This window comes from Bicyclus anynana, chromosome 26, assembly GCF_947172395.1.
Source record: "Bicyclus anynana chromosome 26, ilBicAnyn1.1, whole genome shotgun sequence".
In the NCBI taxonomy this organism is placed as follows: domain Eukaryota; kingdom Metazoa; phylum Arthropoda; class Insecta; order Lepidoptera; family Nymphalidae; genus Bicyclus; species Bicyclus anynana.
In genome coordinates, this window is record NC_069108.1 from 194202 (window position 1) to 220523 (window position 26322).

The following is a 26322-nucleotide window of genomic DNA, read 5'->3' on the forward strand; positions in this document are numbered from 1 at the left end:
CAAGAGCATGTAGCTTAAAATAGGAGCGCAAGTTTACTTCTACGGTAATTTTAATGCAAAGTAAGTCAACTAAGTTTAGGAATTAGGGTTCTTTGCATTTGTATGCAATATTTTTAGGAGGGCAGTTGACCCTTCCTTCCCACCATGACGACACCTTTCAAGCTAACCAACCCAGCGTCAGAGAGTTAGTGGAAGTAAAAGACGCTTCGAAACGGATTTGAATGTAATTCTGAATTATTTCCAGGTTTTGTTAACAGGCTGCCGCTGCGTGGAGCTGGACTGCTGGGACGGCGACGACGGCAGCCCCGTCATCTACCACGGACACACCTTCACCACCAAGATACCCTTCCGGAGAGTCGTCGAGACCATTGCCAGGTTGGTTGACCATTGCCAGGTTGGTTGACCATTGCGAACTATAACTATTTTTAATGTATTATTTTTATTCTTTGATAAGTTTAAACACTATAATCAATTAAGAAAGATTTAAGATTCTATATTGATATTTTCTGTGAAAGATGGGCCAATCCTAGTGGCAATCCTGTCAAGTACAATTGGACATATACAAGGCAAGATTGAATATGCAGAAAATATAAAGTCAAATTCAAAGTCAAAATTCATTTATTTCAAATAGGCTTAGTTTACAAGCTCTTTTGAAACGTCCGGTAATAATATTAAACTTAAGATAATGGTGATAATAATCATTCGAAAACTTAAAATTAAAGTTACGAGGGTTCCAAACGCGCCTCATAGGCAAGCGCATCCCATCTTAGACCTCTTCAATGTTTTCCAGCTATGATGATTGTAGTCAAGAGCAAGCGTATACCATTGAAATTTGTGAAAATTACGTTGAAAAGTAATTATTTTTTATTCTAAAAACAAAGAAGTAAAATTTAGATATACCTTCCTTTACTAACAGAAGTGCCTTCGTGACGTCACCGTACCCTCTGATACTGAGCATCGAGAACCACTGCAGCCTGCCGCAGCAACAAGTCATGGCGAGCACTTTTGAGGTCAGTGGCTCTACTGTCAGCAAAACTGTATTAAAAAAACTTAGCGCGATGTCGCCTGGCAGATGTAAAACATCGAAATTATCATGTAATAGCTTTTATACCCGCAGTTTCACCTGCATGGTTTCCATTTTTGTGAGAATACGAGGATAAAATATAATTTACTCACTGATAATGTAGCATTCCATTGGCGATTTTTCAATCGCAACAAACAGAAACCAAGCCGTGTTGCTTGTAATTTATTTTATATTATTTTACTTGCTTTACTAGTTCTGTTTTCATCCAGGCAGTGTTCGGAGATCAACTGGTGACGTCATTCCTGTTCGAAGTTGACTACACGGACGAGCCGCGCTTGCCCAGCCCCGAGCAGTTGAAATACAAGGTCAATTATTCTTTTACTAATTTAAGTAATTGCTCTATGGAAAGAGATTTTCAAATAAAACAGTTATTGACACTGAGTTATAAAAACAACCCTTGGCCGATTTAAAAATAGGAGGACGTTCTAAATTTGTCGCAAATTTGGAATGAAGACTGGAAAAAGTCATAACTCTTGCGCAATATGTGAAAAAAATATTTACTCGTAGACGAAGTCACGGGCTCTCAGATAGTATTAAAAAGACAATAGTTTATGTGAAGCTTGTCATCTTAGTCGCAAACATGATTATTGTTTGTAAAAGAACTAATAATAATCGTTTCTAAAATCGAGTAGATAGGCTGTACTTCTAAACTGAAACAAAGAGGATACAACTTCTATATAATTTAGTTTGACAACGTAGTTTTTATGTTATGATTTTGACCTCAGACCATTAGTTATTAATGGTCAAAGACCTTATACTTATAACAAGACTGTGCACCTAAAATTTTTGCTAAGCTAAAATGAGATCTAGTCTTATTGACTTAAGGTAGCTATTTTTTTATAGGTGATAGCTAGCAAAAAGCGGTCCTGGCGAGAGGGCTCCCAATGGTTGTGTGTCCTTGTCTGACGTCTTGCCAGCTTAACTAATTATTGGGTTTGATAGAAATGGTAGAAAATTTTATATTTTGCATTTTATGATTTACCAAAACAAACAATCCATAATCTTTGAAACTTATTTTAATATTTATACGGTTTATATAAATAATAATTATTTCGTTGTATTTAAATCATAATCTTTTAAAACTGAGTAAAAGTAATACTTTAAAATTTTAGACTGGTAATATTAAATGCAAGATGGCGGTTTGTTTCTGTTTACTTGTTTGGTTAATTTTCGTGCTTTGATTTGCGATTTCATAAATTTTCCTATTTAACCTGTATGTTTTTCATGAAAAATGGTGAATTCATATTGTGACCGGGTGCACAAAAGAGTCATATCCTGGTAGCAGCTTTTCTTTCCACGGGAAAGTGAAAACAACAATAATATTCTTTAGGGTCACCATGAAATAAGTAGATCAAAGATTTTTCAAGTTTCGTACTGTGGTCTCGTAGTAATAGTTAGGTTGATACTATATAAGTACCGACTTACTTTAAATTACCTTGAAAATTTAAATCTTGTAACGCCTTTTTCACATAATTTTAATAATAATTTTTACTCGAAAATTAATACCTTTGTGTTTGTACAAATATAACTTTAGACAAAATTCAGTTTAGATTTTTTTTTTAATATTAAATTACGATCTTTGCCTGTCCCCGAATTTAGTTGGGGAAAAATTAAAAAAAATATTTAACTCTTCACAGCTGATGACAGCAGTTCTAATTTTAAAGTTCATTCCGGCCCTTAATTGCTTTAATTCCGGTGGGAAGTAATTTGTATGAGTTATTCCCTCCCTATGGTGGGAAGCAGCATTTTCCACCCAATACTCAGATCAAAACAACACTGCTTTCCAAGTATGAAAAATTAAAAAAAATATTCCAATTTAAGTCTTTCTTTTAATCCAAGTGTAAGTGAGCACATTCTAAAATAATATATTTTTACTCACAATAAATTAGGAAGATGTAGGTAGCATAGTTATGTAGCATCAATATTTATTAGTATACTTATACAATCGTTTTTAAAAGCTATTTGTACTGTGTCCTGATTTGTCATGGTCACCTAATTAGAAAAGGACACACAACCATGGAGAGCCCTCTCCACTATGGCCCTCTCGCTCGGACCGTTTTCTTCGCCATAGTCAAAGATTACAGTGTATTATTGGAAATTGGCCATAGTGCACAGTCTAGTTATAAGTATAAGGTCTTTGTTAATGGTCTAAGGATTTTGACATAAATACTTTTAGGATTTTTTATGTATCTTTATTACTATATTTAATCTTATTGTTTTGATTTCCAGGTATTAATAAAAAACAAAAAGATGTTACCAGTGGAGTCGAGTCCCACGATAGGACTGACGGGCGCCAGCTCCGCGCAGGCGTACGGCGGCACCATGGCCACGGCCTTCAGGTATAGACAATGTAGAATACACCTCAGATGAATTGACACTACCAGCTAGACAGTTTGTTTTAAAACTAGCGGAAGCCCGCGATTTTGTTCGCGTGAATGAGTATATATGATGTGTATCAGCATCACTCTCTTGGCACGTTAAGTAAAGTTCGGCCGCTCAGAGATTGCGTTTCTGACAGGTCAGGGCTCAGTGTAGACGCCTGTTTGCGCCGCCGTCTGTCGGCACGGCCGAGTCAGTGACTCACTGCCATAGATGATACATTATATATGCCATCTAGCACAATAGTACTCTCCGCACTCTTCAGTGTTAGTAAACTACCCACATTGTGGACAATTACACACAATATGTAGAGTATTGTTTCGACGGTTCTCAACCAAAGATTTACGATTCGGTACAAGTTAATTCTATGTTTCTCAACAGAGACATCCCGGGTTTGCTTCCCAGCACGGGTCAGTTTAGGATTTGATATTTTCTATTACCTATTACCGTGCCGCCAAACGATTTAGCGTTCCGGTAGGATGATGCGTAGAAATAGAATAAATTTGTAGTTTCCAAATAATCTATCCATCTTAGACTGCATCATTACTTAACATCAAGCGAGCTCACAGGTTAGGTTTAACTTCGCACAGAATATAATAAAAATTTTAATAAAAAAATACAACCGACTTCAAAACCTAAAAACGTACCCATTAAACTAAAAAGTGAAAAATAACATCATAATATGTTCTACCTGCTGATCAGTATGAAGGCGGTGCTAAGCCGGTGATGTATTAATTCAAGCCATGTGAGAATATCTTACAGATTTAGATTTTGCAGACAGTGTTGTTTCATGTGGTCCTGTCAGAAATGGCTTTAATTAAGACAACACCAGCTAAGCACCGCCTTCATACTGATCAGCAGGTAGAACATATTATGATGTTATTTTTCACTTTTTAGTTTAATGGGTACGTTTTTAGGTTTTGAAGTCGGTTGTATTTTTTTATTAAAATTTTTATTATTTTTCCATTTTTAGTGTAAAATTTCATCTCAAACGAATACATCAGACCCCTAATGACAGTCACAACCCATCTTGGTACAAAATTCTCAGCAATACAAATTAATCAAGCCCAAGCACAAGGTAGCTACCGTAAACCGTTAAGGAGTTCCCTTAATTGACCTTGGTCTTCATCATCAGACCCCTAATAACAGACACAACTCATATATTTAGAAAGTTCTCAGCAATACGAATTAATCAAGGCCAAACACAAGGTAGTTACTGTAAACTGTTAAGGAGTTCCCTTAATTGTCCTTGGTCTTCATCACCAAACCCCTAAATGACAGTCACAACCTATCTATGTGGAAAGTTCTCATTAATACAAATTAATCAAGCCCAAACACAAGGTAACTGCTGTAAATCGCCGAGGAGTTCCCTCGTCTGTTTTATGGCTCCATCATCAGATCGACTTTAAACCTTCATGAAATTATAGTGCTTAAAAGTACTAAATGGAAAAGTATACGAACACACTAGACACTCATATAATTTTCGAAAGTTCCCCTCAATTTCTCCAGGATTCCACCATCAGATCTTGACATGATGGCAATGGGACCAAATGGGGGCTATACCGTTTCAAACAAAAAAATAATTTTTGAAATCGGTCCAGGCGTCTTTGAGTAATCGGTGTACATACATAAAAAAAAAAAAAAAAAAAAAAAAAAAAAAAAAATACCGACCGAATTGAGAACCTCCTCCTTTTTGAAGTCGGTTAAAAAAGAGCACAATTGTCCACAACGTGGGTAGTCATGTCCAACGCCGTGGCAGGTCCAACGGCGCGCGGCACACCAGCGCGTCGCTGCCCGACGCCAGCCAGCGCACCAGCTCCATCATGTCCAACCAGTCGGCCGGCTCCTCGCTCACCGACTACTTCTCCGACGAGGACTACGACGAGGACGACGACTTCGACGGTAACTACGAGTCTTTTATAACTTTTTTTAGTCATTCAACATTGTATGTCCGACGAAATACATATATGTGATAATTGTTCCGCAGCTTATAAGTGAATTAGTAGCAGACAGACTAACTTGTATTATAGGACTCAAAAGGTGATTACAAATATAAGAAAACTAATGTCGAACAAAGGTTATGATTCACAACATTTGTCAGGACAACTTAATTAACAAATCAAACTGTAACCAAAATAAGACCCTAGAATGGCAGAGAATGACCTTGAGTGGAGTGACGTACTTGTGAACGATGTGTGTAGGGTTAAAGGTATCTTTGACTGATATCAAACACTCCCCTTTTCCACTCAAGTCACTCTCCCCGCCTATCCCAAGTAACCCATAAAGGATAACACAACAAGAGATGTGGACGGCTCGAACGCCACGAGCATACTGAAGCCAACACGAGATCGAGCGACGTCATATCCGTCACAGACTACTATTTCCAACACTAAACGGCGATAACACTTGTATTTCTAGAACTTCGCGCAGTCTGAACATTCTCGTATCAATTATTTCTAGAAAAAGAACTGCACAAAATCCTGAACTCGTTGGAGGAGAAGGTCGGTCGGACGTCCCTGTCGCTCTACCAGAGCTTCCGCAGGAGCGAGCGAGAGGACGCGAGCGGGGTGAAGCACGCGCCGCCCAGGAAGAGGAGCAACCAGATCGCCAGGGAACTGAGTGACATGGTCACATATGTTCAGGTGAAACATAGAACGAAATACCTTACATCTTATGTACCGATGAATGAAAAACTCACAACTGATGCATCTCACCTTCCCGGACGCACGATTATACATTTGCGCAGTCTTTTCCCCCGTCGCCCGCATATCATGGGAGTGTCTTCAACGAACTTGTTAGACCACGACGCCGGCCTATTCACTAACTATGGCGGAAATAATATATCCACTAATGTAATTAACACCAAATCATTAACAATTGCATGTTTTTGCTTATTCCGTAAAGCCCATCGTTGACGAAAATCGCAAAAAAAAAGAAACAAATTAAAAAAAGTTGTTTGTGTTTGTTTATCGTCTAAAAATACCTATAAGCACTTGACAAACCGTTATTTTAAAATCATAGAAAGACATTTCGATTTTATTTATAGGTATGTATTGATGATGCGTTGATGTGTTAACGATGTGTTGACGAGGTATTGGTGATGTGTTAACGATGTATTCGTGATGTGTTGGTTGTTCGCAGGCGATAAAGTTCCGCGGGCTCAACCCGCTGTCCCCCCGGAGCTCCATCAGGCGGCCCGGCGGCGCCAAGGAGCCCCCCGCCGGCGCCTGCAGCAGCTTCGAGTCCTCGGAGAGCAGCGACAGCACCGGCACGGTACCTTGCACACCATATCACCATATCCGAGGAGTTCTCGCATTTGCGCTGGGGATCGAACCCATGACCTGCTTAACTTAAATTACAGCGTTTGCATTTGTGACATAGATCATCGGACATCATCATAATCATTATCAACCTATATTCGATTTATTGCTGAGCTCGAGCCTCGTCTCAGAATGAGAGGGGTTAGGCCAATAGTCCACTACGCTGGCCCAATGCGGATTGGCAGACTTCACACACGCAGGGAATTAAGAAAGTTGTCAGGTATGCAGGTTTCCTCACGATGTTTCCCTTCACCGTTTAAGACACGTGATATTTAATATCATCTTCACACCCTCCAGAAGTCATAGCCACTGGTCTATCGCGGCGTCCAATCGACGGACACTAAAAATATATTAATATGGTGTCTCACAAATTAATCGATGCGTCAGGTGACACAAGAGCTGGAGTTTATTTGGCCCAAAGCATAACCTGTTAACACCGACGTAGCGACCGGTCGTCAAACACAGGAGTCTCGCCTGGGCTATTACGCCCTATGTGACAAACCGTTGTCGCGCTCTTCCAATTGATTTGAAACCGTGTTTAGCATGACTTAGAGATGAACTGGTGCCCGCAGCAGCAGCTGGCGGCGGGCGGCGCGGGGCGCGCGCGCTGCCTCAGCACGCCGGCCGCGCACCACCCCTGCTACCGCTGCTCGTCCGTCAACGAGGCCATCGCCAAGAAGATCTGCCGCAAGCACCCGCTCGCGCTCATCGCGCACACCGAGACGCAGCTCGTGCGGACCTATCCCGCCGGGTCGGTGCTGCTTCTCTTGGCTATCAGCATCATCATGTCAGCCGATGGACGTCCACTGCAGGACATAAGTCTTTTGTAGGCACTTCCAAACATCACGATACTGGGCCGCCTGCATCCAGCGAATGTCTGCGACTCGCTTGATGTCGACAGTCCACCTGGTCGAGGTCGACCAACACTGCGCTTACTAGTGTGGGGTCGCACTTTGGGACCCCAACGTCCATCGGCTCTTCGAACTATGTGCCCCACCCATTGCCATTTCAGCTTCGAAACTCGTGGAGCTATGTCGGTGACTTTGGTTCTTCTGCGGATCTCCTCATTCCTGATTCGATTACGCAAGGATACTCCTAACATAGCTCGTTCCATCGCTCGCTGTGTGACTCTGAGCCTTCTTATGATTCCCATAGTTAGCGACCAAGTCTCAGATCCATAGGCCATGACTTTTATGTATACCAAGACAAATTATCACGGAAAAATCCATAGTTCCTTCGAGATTTGTGAAAAACTGAACAACAGGCTGACAAAGTTACGAGCGTCCGCTAGTTGCGTATTCAACTTGATGATAAACTGGTACATCGTTCGTTGCAGCCTAAGAATAGACTCCTCGAACTTCGACCCGGTGACCTTCTGGTCGTGCGGCGTGCAGCTCGTGGCGCTCAACTACCAGACGGAGGACGCGGCCATGGCGGTCAACGCTGCCATGAGCGAGAGCAACGGCTGCCTCGGCTACGTGCGCAAGCCGCGCGTCATGTGGGACCCGGCGCACATCGCTTACAGGAGGTAGCACCGCACTACCCCACACACGCTGGCCCACACACACTGCTCCACACACACTACCCCACACACGCTGGCCCACACACACTGCTCCACACACACTACCCCACACACGCTGGCCCACACACGCTGGCCCACACACACTACCCAAGTGAGAGGCGACAAGCTTATATTTGCGACGGAACTTCTCCTAGAGCTTCGCCGCATAGAGAAAAGTGAAGAAGAAGGTAAGACTTGAAACATCTGAAGGAGCAGTAGTGCAAGACCCTCTCTCTGCGAAGTAACGCCTAAAGGCGGGTCCACGGGAGACAGAAGCCAAAGACCAGACGATGAGGTTTTTTAATCGCTAGTGTTTACCCGAGTCCGACTTACCGAGGCATAACATCAAGTCCTGACGATATGTAAATTGTATTTTTTCGAAACCTCTGAGGACTACCCCACACCACAGTCCACTAAACTGTACAACACAATGTCCTGCGATTGTAAACCTTAAGCACTTACCACTAAGGTCTCTTGTAACGGGATCCTTCACGTCCAGGTTCAATCCAATGGACAAGGAGTTCGACGGCATCCACGCCGCGCAGCTGACGCTGGCCGTCATATCGGGCCAGTACGTGGCGGAGAACGTCTACTCGTTCTACAACGCGTACGTGGAGCTGGAGGTGCTGGGCGTGCCCGCAGACTGCCGGAAGATCAAGACGCGAGTGGCGCGGCGGAACGCACTCAACCCTATATGGAACGAAACTTTCACTTTTAAGGTACCTACATTTTTTTTGCAAATACAGTGGCCTGTAACCAAGTGGCAAGTCGGTTCTCTTTCTACGATCGCAAACGTTTCGAAAATTCAAAAGATGGGTATGACGTTTGCTATCGACAGGTCACGTGGTCGAGTCGTCGATCGGATCTGTCATACTCACACATTCTTCTAGTTTTCGAAAGTTTGTAGAAAGAGAATCGACGTGCCACATGGCTACATGCCAGTGATTTCCAACTTATGTTTATAGTCTTAAAGTTCTGGCAAAAATCACTGACGGGAATTCACATCTTAAAGAAGTTCCCAGTATAAGCGTTTAGAGAGTATCTTTCGCCCATGCGCTAAGAGAGTTTCTCCAGGATAAGAGTTTAAGGAGAATCACCAGCACTCAGGGAATTGCTTTAGTATCGGCGTTGACTATACACTTAAGTTATTTTCAGTATATTTTTTAAATCTAGATAAACCCGTGTTTGACCATGATCTAATGGTAGAAGGGTAGATATGGTCTAAGAGGGGACACGCTTGCGTAGAGATGCATAATGTTTTAAGGATACCTATTTATACTAATATGTTTGAAAAAGAGTTGAACAGTTTGTTTGTTTGTTTGATTGACTAGGAACTACTGGTCCGATTTGAAAAATTCTTTCAGTGTTAGATAGCCCATTTATCGAGGAAGGCTACTAACGTTAGTAATCGTAGAGTTATATGAGTCAGGACTCAGGAAACATCAGATTTGGAAAGAGTGAGATCATGGTCAATCGCGAGCCTATCTTGCATAAAATACCAGTCTCTGCGATTGCAGGTGAACTTCCCCGAGCTGGCGTTCGTGCGCTTCGAAGTGTACGACGCGGACACCAACTACATGCTGTCGCAGCGCGTCATCCCGCTGCAGTGTCTGCGCCCGGGCTACCGGCACGTGCGCCTCAGGTGCGGGGTTGTTGATGTGTTGTAACGGGGTGTTCGGAACATCCCAACAGTGAACAATTGTGAAGTAAACCAAGTCCAACACGAAAAATGGCGCTATTCATTTTCAAGATTTGGTTCATGTGTTATTTAATTTTAGAAAGAAGTTTATTTCAGTCTTCTTCTACTTCGTTTTTTTGAATGCATGTGTGCGGGGCACATGGATCAAAGAACCAATAGACGTTGGGGTTCAAAGGTGTTGCAATATCGACCCCGCACAGAAAAACGCAGTATTGGTCGACTGACGATATCAAACGAGTCGCAGGCTTTCACTGGATGCAGGCGGCTCAGGATCGTGATAGAGGCCTTTGTCCATCGGCTGATTTGTGGTGTGATGATGGGCTCCGGCAACGTTTCAGATCTCCGACCAACCAGCCGCTGAACATGGCGTCGCTGCTGGTGTTCTCGCGCTGCGGCGAGGAGCTGGCGGGCGAGCGCTGCCGCGCCGACGCCGAGCCGGGCGAGCCGGCGCAGCGCCGCAAGATCCACTTCCTCATGGTGCACGCGGTGCTGCCCGCCGAGCCCTACTCCATCCTGCGCGTCACCCACGACACCACCGCCAACGAGGTCGGCGACACGCGCTTCTTGTTCAAACTGCACTATCTCCACTACATCATCATTAACGACCCATATTCGGTTCACTATTAAACACAGATCTCCTCACAGAATTATATACCTCGCTGGCACAATTACAGTTTGCCAGACTTCAACCACGTAGAGAATTAAGAAATTCTCTGGTATGCAAGTTTCCTCATGATGTTTTTCCTTCACCTTCATTCGAGGCAAGCCGCGGTTCGTATAATTCGGAAATTTTTTGTCGCAATGTGACCTTACTTCGACCAAATTTACCTATTTTCCACATAAGCATCAGCTGTGCTCTTAGGACAGAAGTGTTCCCAGTATGGTTATGATTCTGGATATTGTCAGGAGGTTTGATGATCATTTATAGCCCCACCTTCTCCAATATCGATTAGGACTATTTTGCTACTTTGAAGAACTGATATTCAAACGATAGCATCCAAAATTGTAAAATAAATCTCAGATGATGTTGCCTCAGTTAAGCGGATTGGTACAAACGTTGGCGACCATTGCTGCAGGCTATCGCGCAATGCCTCACGAAGGCGGGCGTGTGCAAGTCGTCGCGCGGCAGCTACGTGCTGGTGGAGGAGGTGCCGTCGCGCGCGCCCACGCAGCGCGTGCTGGCGCCGCACGAGCGCGTGCTGAAGGCGTCCACCGCGCGCCCCGGCGCCAGGCTGCTGCTGAAGAGGGTGGGCGACGACCCCAGCAGCCGGGCCTGGCTGACGAGCATAAGGTATCATTTTTATATAAGGAATCTGGTCAAGCTTCACACTTCACTTGTACACATCTTCCTTACCATACCCCTAATCTATCCCTACCATACCCCTACCCTACACGGTGATACACCCTCGTGCCTAAGAGAGTACACTAAGCCACCAGTCGCGATCACTAACCTTAACATTTGGTGATCATTATAGAAACATCACCCTGAACTCTCTAACTTCTCTTCAATACTTCTCTTAAGGGGCGAGGTCTGATAATGCTATCATGATTACAAAGAGTCCTAGTGACACGTGTGGTGGCGCAGGTCGGCGTCGACGGACCGGTCGCGCGACGCGTCGGTGCCGTCGGACGACGAGTCGAGCGCGCAGGAGGAGCCGCGCAAGCCGCCCGACAGCTTCCTGGTGTGTGTGCACAACGTGTGCCACGAGATACCCTACGCCATACTGAAGGTACGGCTGTGACTGCTGCTGTCACCGGTGAGGCTCAACACTCCACTCGAGGGGAGATGACTAGACGATAGCAAGAGATCGGGGTTGAGGTGATCGTGGCATAAGATTCTCGGAGGTATAGGAACAACGAATTGCAGTACTTTAGCTCCCTAGTTCGTGCTTTACATCAGATCCTCATGGCACCCGGTTGTGCTCAATCACTCCTTGTCGTCAGACAGGGATCACGTGCTGCGGTCCTCTGTGCAAGATCCTATGGCGACAAATTTTGGATGGGATAGTACATGGAGAGACGTGATCAGTCTTTCCCCAATTCAGCCTAACCACAAAGTTGGTTAAGCTTTCTTTATTCAATGACAAGTTAGCCCTTGACTGTGACTCACCTGATGTTGTGAGTACATGACAAAGCAGTCTAAGATGGAAGATGGACGGTTCCTACGCGGTATCGTACCAGAACGCTAAATCGTTTGACCAAATCGTTGGTACGTTTTCCCGATAAATTATCGTTTATGCCACATCTCGGTCATCTCAGCCTGTATATCTATATATGCCTACCTCCAATTACTGCACTAGTGCATTTACTTTTTGACGAGTAGTGTCCGCCCGCAGGTGCCGCTCGGAGCGACAGCGTCCTACGTGATCTACCAGGCGCTGACCAAAGCCAGATGTCAGGACGATCCCAAACGGTGACAATTATGATATCTTGCATCAACACGTTAAATTATAGGTCCCACAAATCCAAGCTGTTCTCCTGTATCTTGACAAATGACATTCTACCGTTCAGCACATCTTCATCAGTTTTCTAGTAATGCTGATATGGCACTTTGTTTAATAGATGGTCAAATATTTAGATAAATACGTGGATTTTGTTACGCGAAGTTTAAAATACTATATGCATATAGTATTTTAAACTTCGCTCTTAAAATTTAGTTTTAATTTACAGACACAGACAGTTCACACTTGTATTATTGTAATGTTCATAGGTTCGTTCTGGTGGAGGAGTTGGAGTGGGGCGGGCGCGCGGGCGGGGGGCCGCAGCACCGCGCGCTTGCTGATGATGAAGTGGTGTACGCGGCGCAGGTGGGTACTGGGTACTCTGCCTGCTCAACGGTGCCTTATGGATACGTGAAACATTCACAGAAGTAGGATCATCATCATCATCATTAACAGCCGATGGACGTCCCTGGACATAGACCTTTTCCATGGAGTTTCATACACCACGGCCTCCAACGTCCAGCGGTTCTCTGCAACCCGCTTAATGTCCTCAATCCACCTTGTGGGAGATCAGCAACCCGCTTAATGTCGTCAATCCATTTTGTGGGAGATCGGCCAACACTGCGCTTTCCGGTGTGCAGTCATCATTCCAGCATCTTGGGGCACCCACGTCCATCGGCTTTTTAAACTATATGCTGCGCCCATTGCCACTTCAGCTTCGTGACTCGCTTAGTTACATCACTTAAGTTCCTCTGCAAATCTCCTCATTTCTGATTCGATCACACAGAAAAACTCCAAGCATAACTCTCTCCATTACCCGCTGAGTTACTTTAAGCGTTTTTATGAGGCCCATAGTAGACAACACGAATTGACCCATGTTAGCTTCAGCGTTATCTATGTTCTGTGAATTGGCCCATGTTTGTTCGCAGGCGGGCTGGAAGACGCTGGGCCGCTTCGTGCTGCAGGAGCGCGGCAGCTGCGCGCCCCTGCCGCGGCACCGAGCCTGCATCGCGCGCATCACGCGCGGCCTCAGCATGACGCGCGGCGCCATCATCGGTGAGATGGCGTCTCCTGTCTGCCAGTCTACGGAACATTTTGGGTAGAGCGTCTAAGAATCGGACCTCGGCTCAGAAGGCCGTGCGGGTGCTTTAACCTGAGTGTATCAGTCCTGATGCTCACAGGGATAAAACATATGTCCGGATGCCGTTGATAATAATCGGGGACTTTTTCGTCACACCCTTTTAAAGGCTGACTGAAAACCAGCGCTGCAGCTAGCTGCAGCTTTAAGCTGAGTGGGAGACCTTTATTTGGTCAGTGCGCTTTTACTTTCACTTTTCTTCTTCGTTGTTAAATATAAAAGCTTAGTTTTAAGTTTACTGACCAAATAAAAATATTTTTCTTTCTTTTTTCACAGGCGAAAAGTTGTGTAGTTTTATTTTGCCTGAGAAGCGTGAATTGTAGTTGTGTGTGCATTAGGATGGTAAAAGACGTTATAAATCTATTGACGTCTATAAATTGCTGTTGTGTTGGGAGTATAGTTACAATCCTCGTTCTATACTATTGCTATTCATTTATATATCCACAAACTTTTGTGGTGCTGTAATTTCTGTATGTGCTAAACCGAATTTGAGAATTATATGTAAATGTCATAGGCTATATTTAATTCCCATATTCTCAAGGGAATGAAACAGCAGGACACCGGCTAGTAGAAATTAAAACTTGAAAACATTTGCAGGCGGTGGCAGCTTCCCCCTCAGCAACATCATCTCGGGCGACAGTGTGGTGGCGGAGGGCAAGACGCCCGTGCAGACCGCCTACAGCGACCCCACGCACTGCAGGTAACGGCTGGACACTTGCCCCTGGGCGACATCATCTCGGGCGACAGTGTGGTGGCGGAGGGCAAGACGCCCGTGCAGACCGCCTACAGCGACCCCACGCACTGCAGGTAACGGCTGGACACTTGCCCCTGGGCGACATCATCTCGTTGATAAGAGGGCTAAACAATTGTAATAAATCTGCTTACGTGATACTTGAACAGTCCCTAAGTCCTCTCGGTCTGAGGTAACGGTTACGGTGGTTGCAGGCGCGTGTCGTCAGCGCTGGCGGCGGGCGTGGCGCGCGCCAAGGGGCAGTCGTGCCGGGACGTGCGCGCGCGGGAGGTGCACTCGGAGGGAGAGGGCGGAGGTTCGCTGGGCGCGGACGCTCTCGCGGCACATATGGCGCGCTTCAAGAGGGTATCGCTGAGGAAGCTGAGGGCCTGGCGCTCCTGAGTGTGGCAGGTGAGCAGTAACATGTGAGACGGCATCAACCCATATTCGGCTCACTGCTGAGCTCGAGTCTCCTCTCAGAATGAGAGGGGTTAGGCCAGTAGTCCACCACGCTGGCCTAATGCGGATTGGCAGACTTCACACACGCAGAGAGTTAAGATAATTCTCTGGTATGCAGGTTTCCTCACGATGTTTTCCTTCACCGTTTGAGACACGTGATATTTAATTTCTTAAAATGCACACAACTGAAAAGTTGGAGGTGCATGCCCCCGGACCGGATTCGAACCCACACCCTCCGGATTCGGAGGCAGAGGTCATATCCACTGAGCTATCACGGCTATATCTAAGTAATCTATATATGTAACATGTGAGAGAACTCCCCTAAATGTCAACATCATTAACAACTGATAAACATCGACTGCTGGTCATAAGCCTCTTGCATGGACTTCCAAATACCACGGTCTCGAGCCACCAGCATCCAGCGGACAATAGCTTAAAGCCATCAGTCCACCTGGTTGACCAACACAGCGCACATATCTGAAAAGTTTGAGTTAGATGTCCCGGTCTGGATTCAAATCTACACCCTGCAAATCAAAATTTCGGCTCTTATGTGAGGCAACTCACGGCAGTGACAATTCTTAATAAAAGACAATTCCAATACCTGCTATTGATTAAAGAACGCTAGCTGATTGTAGTGACATCAACATGTTCCCAGGTCTTCCGGCGGCTCGGCACCAGTCTGGCGAACCACCGCGCATCCTTATCCTCAGAACTGGGCTCCCTGTGGGACTTCTTCCGCATCGACCGCGAGAGGAGGCGTTCGGCTCCCGCCGCCACGTTCGACCACATCCCACCGATCGACACCAAGTCCCCGGCGAAGCTCGCCAGGGACTTGCTCCAAGTTGTCCAGGACACCGTCTTCTCCCGGAGGTTCGAGGAGAAGCGCTGCCCCCTGGTCAAGGAGGAGTCCGATTTGAGTTCTGACGATGAAGACGGCACGGAGAGGCGGATCGCCAACCTGATCGATTTCTTCTTTACTATTGTAAAAAGTCAAAAGGAGGAAAGAAAAGGTAATTTATGATTTAAATATCTAAAAGCGAAAGGTCACGAAATATTGAAAACCGTCAAACTGTGTAGAATTTCAGTAAAATTCCCTCCAACATGATGTTAACAGTTTAAACTCAATAAATATCAACATTATTTATATGTGTCTACTCATATTTGGCTTGTGGTTAAGGAATTAGAGGAAACAAATAAGAATACTATGAATCGCAATATTTTTTAAATCAAATATACGTAAACCTTAAATGGTTACTGATTACCTAACCACTCGTTTGACTACTGACTGCCTGACGTAGCATAAACCCGTCTACCGATGGACGATGGACGACGTGACCACAAATGTTTCATAACAGCCATTTTCGTCTTTACAGGTAGCGGTGGAAATTGTTTCAAACGAGAAGCCAGCCCGGAAGACTCGAACAACGTGTATGTGCCAACGAAAGCGAACACGGAGTTGGAACAGAAGATGGAGACTCTCATAGAGTTCCTGGCGACGACCGGTTGCGTCGAAGAGAACAACGAAGAGAAGAAGATCACTCTAATGGAGTTTCTCTTCGGAACGGAGGAGAGGAAGTTAGAGAATCCCACTATAGAAATAAACGCTAAAGGAATAAGTCTATCTGAATCTAATGTCAACGTAAAAAACTTAACATTCATAGATGAAACTCCAGGGGACGAAGGAAGTGAAACTTTAGTTGAAATGTTACTCAAATACATGGAAGATTACGGCGGAAAAGAGAAGGAGGCACCCAAATCTCTATCAGTGACTCCGTCGTTATCGGAGAAATCGAAATCTGATATGACAATAAGCAAATTTGAAACGATAAGTGATATTAGCAAAACGAAATCCGATTCAACGTTGACACACACGCAAGACACTGTGATAGACAGAGGGGAGAACTCGAGGCGAGTGTCTGAGACGGTCATCGATTTGAGTTGTATCAAATCTGATCTCGAAGGAATATTTGAGGAAGCCGTTCTCAGAGTGTACGAGTTGAACATGATGTTTGAAGACGATACGATGAGCGAGCAGGAGGACATGGACAACTTCAATGCGTACACGCAGCCTCCACACATGAGCTACAGCCAGGGGCAGCCGTACAGCGTGGAGCTGTCAGACATAATAGAAGAAGACGAACCGGAGCCTTCCTCCCGATGTGTGGACAATATGGGTCAGATCAGACAATGCGCTGAAGAATTAATACTCTACATAGAGAACAAGATACGAGATTACCCCTTCGACGACAGTTCAGGACCGTCCACTGAAGAATACAGTCGAGAGTTCGATTTGAGTCCGAGTCAGAAATCAATCAGCTTAGTGGACTTGAGGAACATACCTGATTTGCCGCAGAGCACGATGGTGAAGCCTAAAGTGCTGAGAGTCGACAAGTCTACATCGACCACAGAAATATCGGAATCGATATCAGAGATGTGCCGGCGAATCGATTCAGCGTGTATGACTGACGACACGTCGCTGTCGGCCAGCTCGGAGAGAAACGAAAGGGCGTTAGATAAATTGGAATCGTTGCACCGATTCTTCTCCCGATCTCGATTGGAGATAATCGATGAGAGTTTAGAAGAGAACGGTGATAAAATCAAGAGCCCCAATGGTAACAGAGCCCCAAAAATGGATGTGATCAAAAGTGACATCGCAGAGTATAAAAAAGGGCAAGAAAGTTTGGATGATGTGGAAGATCTGTTGGATGACAATGATAAAATGGACAGAGATTCTGACAAAATGTCGGATGTAAACAAAACTGAGCAATAAACCTATTGAGAATATCATGAAAATTAATTAAAATGCGTAATAATATAGGTATAGTAAGCGGCCTTTAAGTTGAACCATGCGCAGGAGCATTTTATCTGGTGTTAGCGGCGTACGGTCGAGGTGCCACGAGCTGCTACAGCACCTCGTTGACATTACAATCACGTATGAAAGTTTCAATTACTTGACATCTTTAATGTACCGGGCTACCACGAAGCACAAATCTAACACTTTTGTTTATAATTGTACCAGTAATTTTGGTTCAACTTACTTGCCGGAGTCTATACATCTGTTGTGCTGCAAATGTTGATGTTATAAATACACCTGTCAATAATGACATTCGCAATAACTTCATTATGAATATAAACGCGCCTAATTTGACAGTTTCCTATAAAAACATTGTGACAGATGTCAATGAAACAGTCAGTGACTGCATTTGCGTTTGTTTTAATACAAGGGGTTAAAATTAAAAACTTAATACATATTTTTCGGGAGCATACCTAATATGTACAAAAAAGTCTGTTATTTATATCAGTAGTCAAAACAAAACACAATACTTGTGTTCCGTACATACAAAAAGGGACATATCAAAAAATGTACAGGGTGACTCGGAAATAACCAATGCAATGTATTTTTATAATCAAAACCAACAACTTTTTCTATCGTAACATTCTGTCGGAGTATATCCAATGGATTTTGAATCGATCCAAAGTCGGGACAACTGTGTCACGCCGTAATCCTGAAACGTGAATTAAATATCAGAAATTTGCAGGACATACTGACAAAATTACACGAGAAAGCAGATATCACTATATATGACAAAAATATACATGTTCTGAAAAAGAGAATATCCAATAAAAATGCAAACCGGCATATCGTAGTAAGTATGTATTAGTTTATTTAGTACAATATAACTATTATATTATATATCTTGATATAGTACATTGTAAATATAGCAAACATGACAACGGCGTACAATATTTGCAATTATATATTTGAAATTAAAAAATATATAAATTTACAGTACTCTAAAATACTATTTCATATTAACTAACGATGCTTGCGCTAAATACTTTCCGTTAAAGATATTACTATCGGTTACACTAAATTTTTAACTAACGAGAAACGAGGTTACTTATATATCGACCTGTCCTCCTCAAAATCGTTATCGTAAAACTAAACTATTATAAAACCCTTTGAAAATATCTCATATACTTCACTTGATAAATACGTGTCACTTACTATAATTTGACGGTTATGTGTCGATTTGAACCTCTCCCTGGTGATGCCCCTGGCGGATTTTTTTAAAACCTTTAGAGGAAAGAGGTTGCACAGACTCAGAATACAGAAAACCACTGGTTTTCTGTATTCTGAGTGCACAGATATGATATGATTATAATCTCACTCGCGGTATTGTAATCTGTCGATATATTGTGAACTAAACATACTAATTACAATTTAACGTGTTATTTTTCGGTATAATCGAAGTGAAACCGTTAAATTGCAATCTTAAAACGTCAATTACTGTCCGAACTTGCCCCTGATTGGTCGGCTTTACAACAGACCGGTCTGTGTCCATAGTGTTAGGAATGAAACACATATGTCAGTCAAATAAAATACTTCAAGAATTGTGACATCACATATTTATTTATTATTTATTGACCTAAGTTTGTGTTCTAACCTTACCTAACTTTAGATTTGACAAAATTATACTTATAAATAACATTATCATCATTTTACTTATGGAAGAACAATGTTTAAAATTACGTGTTTAAAAAAATTAAAATACGCACTGGCACCCCTCCGATTTTCTTTCTTTTTCTTTTTTCTTTCATTTGTCCATTGTAATTTTTTACATAGATTATAATATACCAAAAAATAACACGTTTAATTGTAACATTATGTTCAGTTCACAAATCACAATATATCGACAGATTACAATATCGCGAGTGAGATTATAAACTAACGTATTTTACAATTTAACGGTAACATATAACTACTTCTTTAAAATCTGCGTGCGTTTCTAAATCGGTCCGTCGGTTTGCGAGCTACGATGCCAAGGATAGACAAACATACACTTCATTTATTGGAAGACTGCTTCTTTTGCTTCGGAGGTTTGGAAAAACAACCTTGCTATATGTACTAATTTTGTAAGTAAAAAACAATCCAGTAAGCGCATTTTCAATTGAGTCATCGGGTCACCAAACATTTCACTGTGTCTATTGACATTTATTACGGCTCAGTTGATAACGCGTTTAATATGCTATTTAAAAAATAAAAAATACATTTTGATAATTGAAAACATTAGGAACATCCCTATTCCTTGAAATGTGACCATAAAAAAATAATCATGAACAAAACATTTTTTAATCAAGGTAACGTTGACAAAAAAATATATTTTTTTAACTATAAAAACAGGACGAAATATTTTATGAAACAAAATTATGATAAACAAAAACTTGTAATGCACAATAAATTAAAATTATTAATTTTAAGATTTAATTAAATCAGTAAATTAACTAAATATATCTATAATTGTGTATTGTCTGAAATAAGTTTAATTTTCTTTCTATTCAAAGAAAATATCTAAAAAAACTTTATTAATAAATTAACATCTATGATAACAATTTTAGTAATAAAAAAAATATATTGCTTAATAAAAACAAACGTCTCGAATAAGTCGAGAAGGAATAGTGAGATTTTTATTATTAATAAAAATATATAGCGACTAAAATATATTATTATTCTTAGATATAGAAACCTAGGCATATATTAGTGTTCTAACAACAAATACATATTAATACACAGTTATGTAGTACATCTAACTCACGAAGAGCGTTTGACTGTATTGTAGCCTGCGATTGCCACACCTACTTCATTTTGTTTTACGACTTAATGTTAGGCCATACTCGTACTATATCTATGTACGTATTGTTAGCCAATTATGTTAGGACTTTGGTGGCTTTGGAAGGCATCAGATTCCAAGGGTCCAGACCAAAGAGTATATACTCCAAAGAGAAAAAGTGATACTACATACACGGAAATATTGGACATAGCAGCGACATTATTTACGCATACGAAATATTTTAAATGGAGATTTTTGATTTTAATTTTTGTATTAAGCCTGTCCTTGTATTTTTATCCGATTTTAAACCATGGATTTTTTCGAGTTTGACCTTATAACTTCGTCATTGTTTAACCAATTTTGAAATTATTTTTTTCTCAGCACATAATGGAGATATGATCGCTAAAAGAAATACGTTTGGAGTTCAAATACAAAATTTTGAACTTGGACAATTTGAAAATTACTACATTACAAAGCGTAAAGCCACCACAGTTCAAACTCCATAATTGGCTTCCACACTTACATGGTAAAAGCATGGACTGTCAAATTTTCAACCTTCTTATAATGATTTGTGTTTGGCTGTACACCAAATGCGTGAACCATGAAAAAGTACTATTTTCACGTCGTGGAAATGGTTGACAAAATTAGTTTTCGGCTCACCGACCAGCTGAAATTGCTAGTAAAAATTATTGTATTATTATAAATATCTCTGAAGCTAAATACATAAGCTCATCAGTTGTCGTAACTGCTACAACGTCAGCCAAACTTACGACACCCGTTCGTGAGGTAGTTGTTCTACATGTATGAATTTTGCAAACATTTACTGGCATTTTTGAAAAATTTTCGAGAAATGGGGTAAAATCAATACATTCCCTACTTAGTACCTATTATAAACTGTGGGGAACTAAGAACACATAACTAGTAATTTCTATTATGTAAACTTTTTTAGCATATAGCGTTAGAAATTAAATGAATATATCCTTAAAAACCATTTTTTATGCCATATTTCATTCGATAATTAATATTTATTTATTTTATCGTCAATTTATATGAAAGTAAGCGTTTGCAAAAAGAATAATATCTACCCATCTATACATACACATTAAAAAGGCAAATTGAATTTATATTAGTGAAATTAACATTAAATTTATTATCTACAAGACGTTTTATACTATCCTTTTGAACTTTAGCTAATAAGAACAAAATAATGTTTAATGTTATGTAGCCTCTCTTTCTATGTGAAATACATTATAATATTATTATTATCTATATATGTATATTAATTATTATTTATATAAAATATGTATTTAAATTTTATATAAATAATTATTTTGGTTTGCTTAAACTTTTAAATGAATAATTGTTATCGAGACATTGATTTTATTGTATAAAATAATAGAATATAAATAGATTGATGTAAAAGCGAGCTGAGATTATATTAGGTTAATAGTTTAAACCAAAGATTTAAATTAATTTAAAAGATTGACATTCAAATTAATTTGTGTAGTTGCATTAATTACTATGCAATCATCATCATCATCATAATTATCCTGAATAATTTTATCGGAAAATAAATTTACCTGATGTGTATACAAAGTGGTGCCAGGAATACGACCTTAAATTAATACACGATCGCTAACAGTCAATCAAAATACGATTAGGTGATTAAATTAATTATTGTATAATAAATAAAAAAACTAAATTTTCAAACAAAATAAATTCGGAAATAATCTAAAAAATTCACAACATCCTTTAAAATAATATAAAACTAACCTCAAGTGACCTGTAGGTAAAAGCGGCAACATCGCGTCTCCTAGTTTTTGGTTATTTGGCGGTCCGTTTGTAGTGCGTAAAGTTCTTTCATGCACTCGTAGGTACTTATCTACATAAGAATAATCACGCCGCGCCGGCGGGCGGGAGCGCCAAAATTGAATTAATTTGTATTTTGTACGCCGCACGAGACGAGTAGATATTGTTCTTGTCACTAGATGTTTTTGTTACAAATGTTACTAATCAAAGCTCACACATTTTAAACATGATAGGTATAGGTAGGTACTCGTACGTATTTACAGTACTTAGTTTAAATTTTTAAAATCCTGGAAATGTCCACCATTCATTAAAATACACAAGGTACAACGTCGCGAGATATCGGTATAATACTCAGTAGCAGTATCACCGAAACGTGGCATTATGTTTCAATACCAAAACACACTTCACAATAAAAAAAACTACACAAATCACAAGAAATGTTTGATTTGTATAAAACAATGCGCAAGGGTAGCAACTGGCTATCACACACTGAGTCACTATTCAAAAGACGCCGCCCGCGCCGGGAACCTAATCTAGCAAAAACACTAAATGTATTTCTATCCTATTCCCACTTAGTAAATCTTCCAAACACCTACAGTTAGCTAAAAACAAATGATATTGAATGAAAGCCCTTATAGGCCAGGATCCGGTGAATATTTTAACAGTTGATGACTGTCAAATTAATTTTCCGTGAGTAGCTTCGTCTTGATGAGGCGCCCAATTTTTAAATTTTCGAAAATTATTTATTTTGGTAGCTAACAGAGTTACTAGATAACAAAAATGTCTGAGCATAGGAACGAAATAACTGACCACGCTATTTGTAAGACAATATGGCTGATAAGTTGTATAACTATTAATTTATACAACTTTTCAGCCATATTGTCCTACAAATTCAATGTTATTTATGCCTCATCAAGACAAAGCTACTCACATAAAATTAACTTGGTAGTGATCAACTGTAAAAATGTTCCCCGGATCCTGGACTATTAGTGCCCAATTGACAACGTCGCAATTTTCGTTTGTTTACATTAAAAATAGGTACAAAATTTGTGGTGCCGAATAATTATTGTAGGTAAGTATGGTAAAGACAATAAGAATTTTTATTCTTATGTGCATTAGGTCTAAATTTCAATAGGATTTTTGTTTTTTGTAAGTTACCAATATTTTTTAAAACGCACATTTTAAATTGTTATTTTGGTTTATCAAGGTGAATGACCTAGTGAATTTTCGTGAGGTATTTGTAATACATTTACAGCGTGTTCAAAAATTGTTTAAGTGAAAAAATTATTCTGTGGCTAAACCACTGCATAGAAATTAATAAAAATTGGCGTGCAGACTACTTACACGATACCCCATATGTGGTTGAAATTAAGGTCGTAATCGTTTCACCACTTTGTATACCTACAATCGTATTATAAAATAAAGTTTATCGTCGCGTTTGGCTGTAAAATCTAAGAACGTATTTTCATACGGTGTTCCTCAATGGATATAGTGATTCATGAGGAATGTTAAGTATTTATGTCGTCGACATACATTTGTTGAAATATGGCGATGATTGGAAGTTTCTTTCTTCTTTTAACGAAAACGCTGCCTAATCCAAAGGGATTACGTTTATAAAGACAACAAAACATGCATAGTAGGGTATTCCTTTTTTGTATATTCTTTCTAACAAACATCTACTTCCACAATGTGCACGCGGACAACATTTTGGGCTTTTATAGTGTTTTTAGTAATCAGACTCCAAGAGCACCTCACAGCATCGTAATGATATCTACGCACAATTGCGCCGTTGCTATTTGGAAATTGCAGGCGTTGCGTAAACATTATAGCGGAATTACATAAACATATATCATAATACATACATCTTACTAACTCATCTAGATTATTATTTATATGGTTCTTGAACTGAAATAAAAATTCATTTATTTTATTATTTTTATTTATTTATAAACAATTAACTTAAATCTTTGCTTCAAACTACTTTTACATGTAAATTATTTTAATAACCATTGATAGAATGTATTTTAAGTAATATTTATTTACTATTATACAAGTAGCTGTCATAACAAATAAATTATATTGCCAGTGTTTTTGGGACATGGAACAAAACTATTTATAAAGTACCGCCCAGTGATTAGCCTATGTGCTCCGAATGACGAGTGTAGGTCGTAGGTGATTACGTTAAATTCTTTGACGACCTCTGCGCTATTACAGTGATAATCATCGGGGTCGATGGCTTAACGTGCTCACCGAGGCACGGGGCACCAGCGACTTCCCAACTCCTGACCGAGAACAGACATTTTCTTAGAAGCTCGGTCCAGAATTTGAACCCAGAAACTCGCAATACGAAGCCACCATTACCATAAAGATGGTTTCTAATTAGGGTATGCATTATACGTACTAATTGTACAAAATGGAAAATCCCTTCTCCAAGATAGCTTCGAAATGGGTCTTTTTGGTATATAGGCTACCCACTGAGCCGGCACACAGCGGTGCAATGAGACATTATATTATGAATATTATACATTATTTATGACAAAAAACCCCTGTTACATTATTAAAATATAAAATAATTTTATTAATATTGTTATATAATTCTTATGGTTTTATAGTTCCATAGAACTGCCCCAATGAAAGAAATGATGAAAATGTTCTTTTTATGTAATAGTAATAATTATTATGTTGTTATAATTGTGAATTTACATTCTATTAATAATATGTATTAGAGTGAAAGCCTGCGAGAGCCAGACACGCCTCATCTTATGCACGCTGAAGATGTTCAGCACATTATCGCGTATTTGACATTTTTTATTTCGTAGAAGTAACGGTGAATCTACGACATAGGTATATAGTGGGGAGGGGGGGGGGTTCCGGGTAAGCCGTGCCCACCCTAGAATGGTCCTGTGCCCACCCTAGCATACTGGGCTATCACAAAAATATTGTAAACGAAATTTTTATATTGAATTTCGACTCTTGTTTTGTCAGGGGCCAGGCCCCCAGAAAATGATCCTTTATACGCTAATGATCAGCGATGTCTACTCTCGGAGAAACAGGCAAATCTTTGCAACACTGTTGTGATCGCTCAAAAACGCCTCATACTAAATAATGCTCTTGTGTGACGTCACGATCACGACGAAAACTCGTTAACTATAGATATCTTCATTACCTATTTCTGCGTTTATGTTTTTAGTCTTCGTGTGTGTAGTTTATATACTAATTCGTCAATATATTATCACCAATTTCGCCTAAATATGTATAATCAAAGGTAGTCAAATAACCAATTGGTTACCGTGCTTACTACGAAACATTCAGCTTTCATAAAATGCGGTATGTCTGACTCTTGCAGGCTGTCGCTCTGTATGTTTGTAAGTCGGTGGGTTATATTTTATGAAATGAAATACATTTTATTTTACTGTGCACTGATGTTTCATTTATATTATTATTTCGTTTATTACTAATTTATTTATTAGTTCTCTTTTTTTTAATTTTTAACAATGTTAATATAAAAATAAAATACAACTGTTAAAAATTTATAAAAAAAAATCAACCCTCTCGCTGCGGGACATTTGAGTATCCAAGCAACCGGTGGTCAGGGCTCCAGAGTGAGGAACCTCCTCACAATACGCGCCGTCTCAAGAATCACTGCCTTCTGTATCCGACTCTTGATCCAACAGTTAAGCGAAAGCTTCTTAAGGTGTTGGTCGAAGCTTTTCGCTATAAGACCATTGACTGAGACAACTATCGGAACAATAATAGTTGACTCAACATTCCACATGGCGGTGATCTCGTGAGCAAGGTCCAATAAGTATTTATTATTAATATTTACAGCCTCGCGATTTCACTCGCATAGTTACGAATCCCGTGGAAATACGGGGATAAAGTGTAGCCCAAGTTACTCGTTAATAATGTAGCTTTCTATTGGTGAAAGAATTGTTAAAATCGACGTTGTAGTTTCGGATACTATTCATAACAAACAAGCATGTAATGAAATCTTACCTCTTTTATTAGTTTAGAATTACAAAGATGAAAAACATGGCCGACACTTACAAATAATGTGGCTTTCTATTGGTTAAACAATTTTCAAAATCGA

At 40.6% G+C, this 26322-nt stretch overlaps 2 protein-coding genes across 2 annotated transcripts in view; both read left to right on the forward strand.

Moving 5' to 3' along the window:
* The window catches only part of LOC112045698 (1-phosphatidylinositol 4,5-bisphosphate phosphodiesterase epsilon-1-like), a 78464-nt gene extending 62860 nt beyond the window's left edge, over window positions 1-15604 (forward strand). The window contains exons 20-39 of the mRNA XM_052890003.1: window positions 245-375; window positions 917-1010; window positions 1294-1389; window positions 3314-3423; window positions 5223-5365; window positions 5924-6105; window positions 6605-6736; window positions 7356-7534; window positions 8120-8311; window positions 8844-9063; window positions 9862-9986; window positions 10382-10589; window positions 11120-11334; window positions 11629-11773; window positions 12380-12456; window positions 12754-12850; window positions 13414-13540; window positions 14220-14322; window positions 14568-14763; window positions 15467-15604. Coding sequence (XP_052745963.1) covers window positions 245-375; window positions 917-1010; window positions 1294-1389; window positions 3314-3423; window positions 5223-5365; window positions 5924-6105; window positions 6605-6736; window positions 7356-7534; window positions 8120-8311; window positions 8844-9063; window positions 9862-9986; window positions 10382-10589; window positions 11120-11334; window positions 11629-11773; window positions 12380-12456; window positions 12754-12850; window positions 13414-13540; window positions 14220-14322; window positions 14568-14754 — 2763 coding nt within the window. The 3' untranslated portion in view covers window positions 14755-14763; window positions 15467-15604. The remainder of the gene's footprint in view (window positions 1-244; window positions 376-916; window positions 1011-1293; window positions 1390-3313; window positions 3424-5222; window positions 5366-5923; window positions 6106-6604; window positions 6737-7355; window positions 7535-8119; window positions 8312-8843; window positions 9064-9861; window positions 9987-10381; window positions 10590-11119; window positions 11335-11628; window positions 11774-12379; window positions 12457-12753; window positions 12851-13413; window positions 13541-14219; window positions 14323-14567; window positions 14764-15466) is intronic.
* Window positions 15137-25649, forward strand: LOC128199611 (uncharacterized). Its single transcript, XM_052889835.1, has 3 exons — window positions 15137-15175; window positions 15467-15821; window positions 16185-25649. The coding sequence occupies exons 1-3, from the start codon at window positions 15137-15139 to the stop codon at window positions 17579-17581; spliced, it is 1791 nt and encodes a 596-aa protein (XP_052745795.1). The 3' UTR covers window positions 17582-25649.
* Window positions 25650-26322: the final 673 nt, after the last annotated feature.

Bases quoted from the DNA above. Each gene is read 5' to 3' on its own strand.
- LOC128199611 (XM_052889835.1), top strand. From the start codon at position 15,137: ATGTCAACATCATTAACAACTGATAAACATCGACTGCTG. The intron at 15,176-15,466 runs GTCATAAGCCTC...ACATGTTCCCAG, and splicing joins CTGATAAACATCGACTGCTG to GTCTTCCGGCGGCTCGGCAC. The intron at 15,822-16,184 runs GTAATTTATGAT...TCGTCTTTACAG, and splicing joins TCAAAAGGAGGAAAGAAAAG to GTAGCGGTGGAAATTGTTTC.